Source organism: Clupea harengus, chromosome 19 (genome assembly GCF_900700415.2).
Source record: "Clupea harengus chromosome 19, Ch_v2.0.2, whole genome shotgun sequence".
Taxonomy (NCBI): Eukaryota; Metazoa; Chordata; class Actinopteri; order Clupeiformes; family Clupeidae; genus Clupea; species Clupea harengus.
Genome location: NC_045170.1, coordinates 6,049,673 through 6,059,672, shown reverse-complemented (window position 1 = coordinate 6,059,672; position 10,000 = coordinate 6,049,673). Strand labels below are relative to the sequence as shown.

The 10,000-nt window shown below is 45.0% G+C and overlaps 1 protein-coding gene across 1 annotated transcript in view; it reads right to left on the bottom strand.

The window, feature by feature from the left end:
* Positions 1-10,000, bottom strand: part of LOC105912506 (tenascin-like) — a 40,362-nt gene that overhangs the window by 19,346 nt on the left and 11,016 nt on the right. Inside the window, 2 exon segments of the mRNA XM_031586650.2 lie at positions 6,733-6,848; positions 7,887-8,783. Of these exon segments, the coding sequence (XP_031442510.1) occupies positions 6,733-6,848; positions 7,887-8,783 (1,013 nt within the window).

The window sequence follows — 10,000 nt, the reverse complement described above, 5'->3', positions numbered from 1 at the left end:
CATTATCCCATACACTTGAGTATTGCAAAAGAAATTGCCAGAAAAAGAAATGCTCCAACTCGAAACCATTAGATTCCAACACATGACTGCATTTCTTCAGGAAGCCAAGCATTTTTAATGGAGAGTGTCAACAGCATTACATTTAGCTTGTTATTGTTGAATTTGTGCATTGGAAATCTCATTATGCAAACATTTGAGCACCACCGAAAATACAGTCTCACTTCAGTGAGTTCAAATTAGGTTTCCAGCTGTTTCTTTTGTGGGCGTTCGTGCTCCAAGTTACTTATTTACGTGCTTGCTTGCTTATTCGGGGAATTTAAAAATCATATGATAATAGTAATCTCTGGCCTTGAAACAGCTTTTGTGTTGAAGGTCATTTTGTAATGAAAGTAACGTCCATGGAACTGGTGCCATTGTTGTTCCCTCTGCCAAAAGGCTATGTTTTTGTTTGCTGGTTTGTTTGTTTTGTTTGTTTGTTTGTTTGTCGGCAGGATGACACAAAAACTGCCAGGCAAATTCTAGAGAGGATCAAGGGGTGGCAGGACATTTGTTTTCCACATTCTTCTGTTGAATTGTGAGAGAGGGCATTTGGCCTCGGCAGAGGTCTGCACTCTCCGAATGCCCTTCAGGTTTCCTCATGTTGTTGCATTTGTGAGGAAGACAAATGAATGTCTGCTGCCCTCTCTCACTTTCTTTCTCTCTCTCTTTCTCCACTCTCTTTCTTTCTCTCTCTTTCTTTGTTTTTTTCTCTCTCTCTCTCTTTCTCCTATTGCTCTTTCTCTTCTCTCTCTCTTTCTCTTCTCTCCCTGTCTCTCCCTCTCTCTCTCTCTCTCTCCCTCTCTCTATCCTTCACTGTGTGTCACAGCAGCTGGTCAGTGATGTCATTAGTCTGGCCAGGGCCTTGTTTTTGATAGTGTTTACATTCTCCATGGCAACAGGCAACGCACATCTGCATCTCCTCCTCTCCCCGAATACCATCTCTCTCTCTCACTCTCTCTCTCTCTCTCTCACTCTCTCCATCTCCTTCTCTCCCTCTCTCACTCTCTCCATCTTCCTCCTTTCTCTCCTCTTTTTTTTACACCCTGCCCTTCTTGCACTAAGGCTGTCACATTCTTTCTCACTTCTTTGTGTCTTGTTTTCTCTCACACACGCATACTTCCTTCCTTCTCTGGGTCTCAAGGGTTCCATGCTGTCCATCATTTTACACACCCACTCACAGAACCTCTCTTTCTTCCATTCTCCCACTCGCTCTCCCTCTCAGTCAGTCACTCCCTCTCTCTCTCTCTCTCCCTCTTTCTTTCTCCCTCTCCCTCTCTTTCCCTCTTTCTCTCTCTCTCCCTCTCTCTCCCTCTTTCTCTCTCCTTCTCTCTCCCTCTTTTATTTCTCTCTCTCTCCCCTCTCTCCCTCTCTCTCTCTCCCTCTTTCTTTCTCCCTCTCTCTCTCTCTCCCTCTTTCTTTCTCTCTCTCCCTCTCTCTCCCTCATTTCTTTCTCCCTCTCTCTCTCTCTCTCTCTCTCTCTCTCTCTCTCTCTTCCTCCCTGGCTGTGTGACTGTGATATTTTAATTTTGCCACATTGCCACATTCCTTCTCCCTCTGGGAAACATTCATCTGACACACAGGGCCCTCAGGAGGAACATGGCCCGCGGTCAAGCCGAGGTCGACAGGGCCACAGTCAGGGTCAGGCTAGCCTTTCCTGGAGTCCCTGGCACAGAGAGCAGCGGAACCACCCACATACAAAACCCTGGTGACAGGGAACTGGCCGACACACACACGCACACACACACACACGCACGCACACACCCAAATCCAGCCAACTGTTTTCGAATGATTCAAAGAGTTCCTGGGAAGGCACAAGTCACGTTTCAGAGACAGACACTAAGCAGCTGATTGGCAGGGGGCTAGTAAGTCAGTGCTAATCCAATTCACTTTGACTTGATTCAGTTTTGTGTGTTGATGAAGTGCTCTCAACAGTGTCCCAGGGTGCTTCACAGACTAAACCACCCAGAGCGAGCACATAGCCACTTCCCTTTAACAGGAAGAACCCTTGTGCAGAACCCAGCCTCATAGGGGGGACCCATCTGCCTATGTCCACCTATTACCCTCACTGATGCTAACATCTAACAGATGGAGGCTTCTGATTGGACTATCAACTGGAGGCCAAGATATGCACCTGGGGCATGAAGTAGATTTACAGTTTACCAACACAATTTAAATTTGCAGTGGACTGTAGAGCAGTGGTGTGCTGAAAATACACTATGGTTGGACATAATGCGTTGCAACAGGGAGTTTCCATCCACTGTGTAATAATAGATAGCATTTAAAGGTTGGATCATTCACAGATTGTTCAAGGTCGGAGTTCCTTCTTTCCTGCAAGAGGATGGATGATTTTCACTGACAGCCAGATAGTGATAATGTGTTACTCTGCATCTCCCATTCATTCCCCCACATTCAGGGAATGAACAGCTGTATTTTGTGCCAGCTAGTTAAGCGACCCACTTTGTGCCAGTTAAATGTTCCTGTGATACAAGGAAGCTTTGTCAGTGGGTGTCACAGATGGTGATGGTCTCTCCCTCTCTATGACTCCTTCAGAAGAGGAAGGCATTGTAACAGCATCCCTTGTAGGAAGTCGGTTAAATCTCAGGGATTTAGACGAACAGGGAGCACTTGAGACCCCGGAGCGCCTACAGCAAGAGAGATAACAGCTTCAGCATGTTCTAGAGAAGCAGAGATTACACCAACTCACCGTAGCCGTTTCCCCGAGCTCTGATCAAACCAAACTCTGGAGAAGTCCTGAGAACATCTGACATCACTGAGCTGGAGCAGATTGCGAGCACATGTTTCTTTAAAGGAACGACTGCTTGACAGGAAGAAGGGATATCAAAGGATCTCCCTACATCTGAAAAGTTGTTGCACAAAGTGTGGTTTTTGCTGTCGCATTACATCACAGTGTTAAATTAAAGAATACCACACTCCGTATGGTAGACCGGGCTGGCGTAAGGTCATAAGGCTGACTTTAGAGCTAAATGATGTTTTGAGTTTAGGGTAAAAAAAATGTGGGGAGTATTGAGTATTTCATTTGGATTTTTTGCTGTAAATGGAATTACACCCATTACATTGCATACTGTAATTATTGACTGAAATACATTTTTGAACTGAACTGAATTGGATTGAATTAAGCGGAATTCACTTCAACGGAATGAATGTCTGATATCATGTACGACTCTAATGGACCTAAAACCATAGATAGAAGAGTAGATTTAAAAGCCATGTAATCTCCTGATCTCACTTCAACAAAGTAGGCGTCTGTTAATATTCTATATTTTTTTTCAGTCAGATTTTATTAAGAATAATTTGACCGTTTTCTCTAAAGTGAGTTTTCAGTCAGATTTTATTAAGAATAATTTGACCGTTTTCTCTAAAGTGAGACTCTCACTTAACCCTCCTATTATGTTTGGGGTCAATTTGACCCCATTCAATGTTTAACGTCTCTAAATAAATGTTTGACATCATTTTTTTTGCTTCATATTTAATGACTTTTCCTAATTTAGTGGGGACAACTGGGTAAAGACAAAATTAACATGAGGATATGTTTTCAATGTCCTGTACACATACTTATAGGTGTTGTTTGGGGTCAATTTGACCCCAGGCTGTTTTAATTGTATAAAATATACAAGAAATATCAACTTTTTTCATCACATTGTTACTTTTCTTGATAAAAGAAATAGTTTTTTACTCCAAATGTTATAGATAGCAACAATATGTACTTAGAAATAATATGAAGCCATAAAAACACCAGAAAGATATCTCTTTCCAATTTTAGGTCAATCAGTGAGATTTTATGGGGATCTGCATATTTCTCCATAGTCGCGTAACATGTATTCTGGATGTATAAAGAGGGTGGGTGGGGGTATTGTTTTATTTTTAAGGGCTATTTAGGTAGTCAACAAACAAACCTAAAGTACCTGACACAAAAACGTGGGTAAAAAAAAGAATTATAATAATTTTTTGGAGGTTTAAATTGCTGGGGTCAAATTGACCCCAAGCATAATAGATGTGGCTAAAATTTGAACATAATAGGAGGGTTAAGAGGCACTTGTTCCACTCCTCTTCTTCAAAGGATCGGCACATTTACTGAAGTGTCAGTGTATTAATACCATCTGTCATTAAACAGCCACGGGTCCAAATTCCTCAACCTTTTTCCTTGGCCAGCACGCTTCATATCTGTGAATTTATAGGATCCATAAACCTTCTAATGCCCTCCGTTGGCAGCTCAGGGGAGCACAGTGAGGCCCTTTCTTTCTTTCATGGCTCACGCGTGTGTTCAGGCTGAGTGAAATTTAACGGTGAACTTGAGAGAAAACAGTGTTGATGTTGTGAGAACCAATCAGGCGAGAAGCCACTACGGTCGATAGGGCCAAGATGGCCGCTTGCTGTGGAACTAATCAGGCCCAGAACAGGACCGGTTCTGAACCAGACCCTACGGAGCCTCTAAGCCCCTTAAACCATGAAGTTTCTGGTGTGTACCAGTGGGCATGAGAACGTTTACCGTGCTCACCAGAAAGTATTGCGTTAGCTCAAGAAAGTTTTGGGTGGTCTCACGTGTGTGCCAGATATCATGTGTACGCGTAATACTTTCTCATGAGCACGGTAAACTTTCTTATGCCCACGGGACAGTTTCTGGTGTTCACCAGACATTTTAAAGATTTTTTCCTCCCCATGTCTCCCTAGGGACTCCATTAGATCCATTACTGAGTAAAATGGGTTTTTTTGGGACACTTTCTGTACTTTCAGAGATCCATGGGCTGGCAGTCAGAGCCTGGCAGGCCCTCTCTAATTCGTGTTCCAGTATGAAAGATTTTTACTGGGGCTTTATGGCCACAAATCAGTCCCTTCCTCTGCCGAAAACATCTCAGTGATTTCACATTTTTGACTCGCACATGGAAGGATTAACACTCACTCTCCATTAAGGGCACCGTACTGCATCGAGAGTGCTGAGAACAATATTGTTTAAATGGATTATGTAGAAGAGAGAAGACGGGAGGTGTTCAGGGTTCTGCTGTGAGGTGTCCAACAAGTCTTTGTGTGCAGCCCGGTGGAACTTCATTGCAAGTTCGAATAACCTTTGTGTATGAGTGAGTGCACATCCTGTACCACTGGGGGCGACAGTGGTACAGGAGGTAGAGAAGTCGGTTAGTAATCAGGTTGCTAGTTCGATTCCCTGTCGAAGCGTCCTTGAGCAAGACACTGAACCCCTAATTGCTCCTGATGTGCAGTGTGCCATCAGTGTAAATGTAAAATGTGTATACATCCTTGTAAGTCGCTTTGGATAAAAGCGTCTGCTAAATGTATGAGTGAGTGTTGTCTAAACTCAACACCAGACTCCTAAGAATGTTAGGTTTAGCATGGCCTATTCTCTCTTGCCACTCTCTGATAGCTTTCCATTTCTGGATTTTGTTTATGACATGCCAGTGCCAATGACGAATGCCCAAAGCCCCAAAGCCCAATGGGGAAATGCCCCGTGAAAACTCTCATGAAAAGGTTTACCATGGGAATGTCTCAATGCGGACTGATGTTTTCATTGCCGGGAACTTTGCCATCAGTGAGGTCTCACACTTGTTTTGGTGCGGGTCCATCCCGTCCATAAACACATCTGTTGCTGGATGCTTTCAACAAAGTTTCTACTATGTGTGCCAAAAACACACTATGTCACTGACCTTTTAGTCTGAACCATTTTAAGATTAAAGTAGGCCCCATCCAGCACTAAAAATGTTGAACAAATGAATCACCAGAAGATTCCATAACGAAGATGATGGGAAGCTAGGTATGTGCTACTAGTTAGCGGTGCTAGGGTTTATGTTAGCTTGTACTCTCCCTTGTACGTCGCTTTGGACAAAAGCGTCTGCTAAATGACTAAATGTAAATGTTAGCAGTATTATGGTTCTGTTAGTGTCAGGGTTCTGGTGGCACTGCATTTTGAGGAGGTTGGTGTTTGTATATTAGCAGTGTAAGAGGGTGGGTTGGGGGTTTATTGTATCTCTTCACAATGTTAAGTGCCTGTTGACAGTTTCAGGGTTCTGTTAACAGTATGTGGTGTCTTCTGACTGTTTTAAGTGTTTATTGGCAGCCTGTGCTGTTTGTTAGCAGCATAAAGGGCATGTTGGCTATGTCAGGTGTGTTTAGGTACTGCTAGGGCTCTGCCGGCAGTGTGTGGGGTCTGCTAGCATGTAAGGGTACTGCTAACAGTGTGTGTTGTCTTGTGGTAGTGTGCGGTGTCCACTAGCCAGTGGCCAGTTGGCAGTGTGCTGTGTCTGTTAGCAGTGTGTCGTGTAGCAGTGTGCTGTGTCTGTTAGCAGAGTGTTGTGTGTATAAGGGGTGTGTAGTGTCTGTTAGCAGTGTGTTATGTCCATTAGCAGTGTGTTATGTCTGTGTGTTGTGTGTATTAGTGGTGTGTAGTGTCTGTTAGCAGTGTGTTATGTCTGTTGTGCAAAGTGTTCTGGTATTAGGGGTGTGTAGTGTCTGTTGGTAGAGTGTTGTGTGTATTAGGGGTGTGTATTGTCTGTTAGCAGTGTGCTGGGTCTGTTAGCAGTGTGTGACATTTCTGTTGGTAGAGTATTGTGTGTATTAGGGATGTGTAGTGTCTGTTTGCAGTGTGAGGGAACTGTATCATGAGGTTCATGGTGGCAGTACTGCTGTTCCACCTGACTGGTGAAGGTGATGTGGTAGGTGTCGTACCTGACTGGTGAAGGTGATGTGGTAGGTGTCGTACTGCACTGCAGGTGGCGTCCAGGTGAGGGTCACTGACGACTCCGTGATGTCCTTAGCAGTGAGGGTGGTCACACCGGTGAGGGCTGGAGACAGGACAAGGAGGAGTCAAGGATGGTTTCAAACTTACACAGGGACTGAGGAATTGTCTTAGTAATGTATTAGAAAGTGTTTGTGGTATTCTTGCTCACTTCTTCAGTAGATCTAATTATCTTTCTCATGGTGGGTAACTCACAGTAGTACTGAGAAATTGTCTTGGTACTGGATTAGATAGAGTCTTAATTACCCGTTCATTTATCTGCTGATTTGGTTTACTCAGATGTCACTTTACTGGATAGCTGTCTTATGGAAAATCACAAAAGTCTTATCAGTGTATGTATATGACTAACACATAACCATGGAGTGTTGGAGTACTCTAAAATGGCATCTTCATTATTTAACATGATTTGAAAAGCTCTATGTTTATTGTAGGTAAGTAAACTCTCGACACTTGTGAGAAATACTTTGTGCTCTTTAGGATTATAAAGTCAACTTTGTGTCAGTGACTGTTCACTTTGGCTTAGTTCCTGATCCACTCTGTTGGTGAACATCCAGCACACACACACACCTATACACACATACACACACACACACCTATACACACACACACACACACACCTATACACACACACACACACACACACCACACACACACACACACACACACACACACACCTATACACACACACACACACACACACACCTATACACACACACACACACACACACACACACCTATACACACACACACACACACTTTTTCATGGGCACAGACTCGCTCCTCTTTAGGGCTGCCCTTTTCTAAAGCGCATTTTTGTGCTCTACCCAGAATAGTCACCGTGAGAAAACTCTTATGTGACATCACTACATAACTGTCCAGTATATGTATGTCGAATTGAAATATGCTATTTAAATAGCATACTTGATGATAACTAAAGATATTGTGATTTTGTGTTATTTCAGTTTCTGTAATTGTTTTTGTAGTTTTGTATACTTACATGAAGCGACCTTCGGAGTCTTCAAAGGAGCTTTTAAGTAAAATAATGTTTTGTTTATTTATTTGGGTTGGCATTGAGGAGACTCACCTGTCGAGCAGTCAGGTCCGCTCAGCCCCGGCTCACACTCACTGCAGTCGGGCCCTGTGAACCCGCGCCGGCACACACACTTCCCTCTCACACACCGGCCCTTGTTGCTGCAGTTGTTTGGACAGGACTTGGTCCCGCAGTCCGGCCCCGAGAAGCCCACCTCACACACACACTTTCCGTTGACACACCGGCCTCGGTTGTTGCAGTTGTCGGGACAGGCCTTCAAGGAGCAATCCGGACCAGTGAATCCAGGGTCGCAGACACACTGCCCATTCACACACTTGCCACGTTTTTTGCAGTTATTCGGACATTCTCTGCTGGAGCAGTCGGGACCGGTGAAGCCGCTGTCACACACACACTTTCCGTTGACACACTGTCCTTTGTTGCTGCAGTTGTCAGGGCAGGTTGCTTCGGAACAGTCGGGACCCGTGAAGCCGCTGTCACACACGCATTTTCCGTTCACACACTGTCCTCGGTTTTTACAGTTATCGGGACATGTCCTCGTAGAGCAGTCGGGTCCCGTGAAACCAGGGTCACACACACACTGCCCGTTTACACACTTCCCGCGGTTTTTACAGTTGTCAGGACAGCCTCTGGTGGCACAATCTGGCTCTGCAAAACCGGGGTCACACTCACATCTTCCGTTCACACAGCGTCCTCTGTTGTTACAGTTGTCGGGACATGTCCTCGTAGAGCAGTCGGGCCCCGTGAAACCAGGGTCGCACACACACTGCCCGTTCACACACTTCCCCTTATCGCCGCAGTCGTCCGGGCACGAGGACTCACTGCAGGCCTCTCCGCTGTAACCGGGGAAGCACACACACTTCCCGTCGACACATCGGCCCTGATCGTTACAGTCATCCGGGCACGTCGGGGGCCTGACCGTGCAGCCCGGTCCTGAGGAGAATGAAAAGATGAAGAGCAATGATGATGATGACGAACAGCATGGCAACAGAAAACAAACAAAGCACTATATACAGGGGCATGAGACAGGGTCATAAAATACTGCTTTTGTAGATTCAGGGTAAGATCAGGCCAAAGCCGACGCAACATCGAGATCGAGACAATGAGCTCTGAGCCTCTTAATAGGACAGCATGACTCAGTCTGTTCCCACAGGACTTCTAAATGCACTCTGAGCTGGCCTCATACACACACCCAAAAGAGATGCAGGAAAACATCCAAATATTTAAGAAGGGTCCATTTTTCCAGTGCTTTAGGGTGCTCCTTATCATGTGTGAGATAAATCTGACTAGCCACTGTTGTACTCTTCAGAGTTATTTTATTGCAGTAAAACATTTATGTAACATATTGATCGTAAACATATTGTTTGTCCCAGTACTAGCATGGCTGACATTAATTATATGGAAACCGTATCCCACTGCGCTGCTAAAGCAATAACATGCAGCACTGAAAAATCACTGCGGCATTTGATTTGAATAGACCCCTGTGAACTGTATCCAGGTGCCCTTTAGCCCTGGCCTAGTTGATCCAGATAATAGCCCCCATCCCATAATAATAATAACAATAATGGGAGTAACAAGGTGGGTACAGGAGGGCGGAGGCCCGGGGAGTGAGAGCAACATGCTGAGGTCAGCGTGCCTGCAGCCAAGTGCTAATGTGATCATAGTGTGAGCTCAGATAATGAGCGGGCTTGGGGTTTAGCGTACGGGAGAATGTTCTGGAAGGCAAGAACAAGAGGGGGAACAAGAAACATGGAGAGAAGGAGGGGGAGGGAGAGGTATAGGAGGGGGGGAAAGAGAGGGACAATGAAGGAAGGGTGGTGATAGATAGATAAAGGGGTAGGAGAGAGGGATAGTGATAGAAAAAGAAAGACAAAGATAGAAAGGAGTGTGAGAAAGCAGGGTTGGCTTGAGAGACAGTGGGAGAGAGGGAGCGAGAGAGAGAGAGAAGTGAAGGAGCGAGATGGTGAATGACACAGGGAGAGAGAGAGGGGTAAGAGAGAGATAGAGGGGCAGAAAGTCAACAAAGGAGAGAAAGGGAGTCGGTGAGAGTGAGTGAAAAGGAGGCAGGAGAGAAGGGGGCAGAAGAGGAAATAAGAGGAGACAGAGAGACACAGAAAAGGGCAAGAGAGCGAGGGCAATAGAAAAAGACT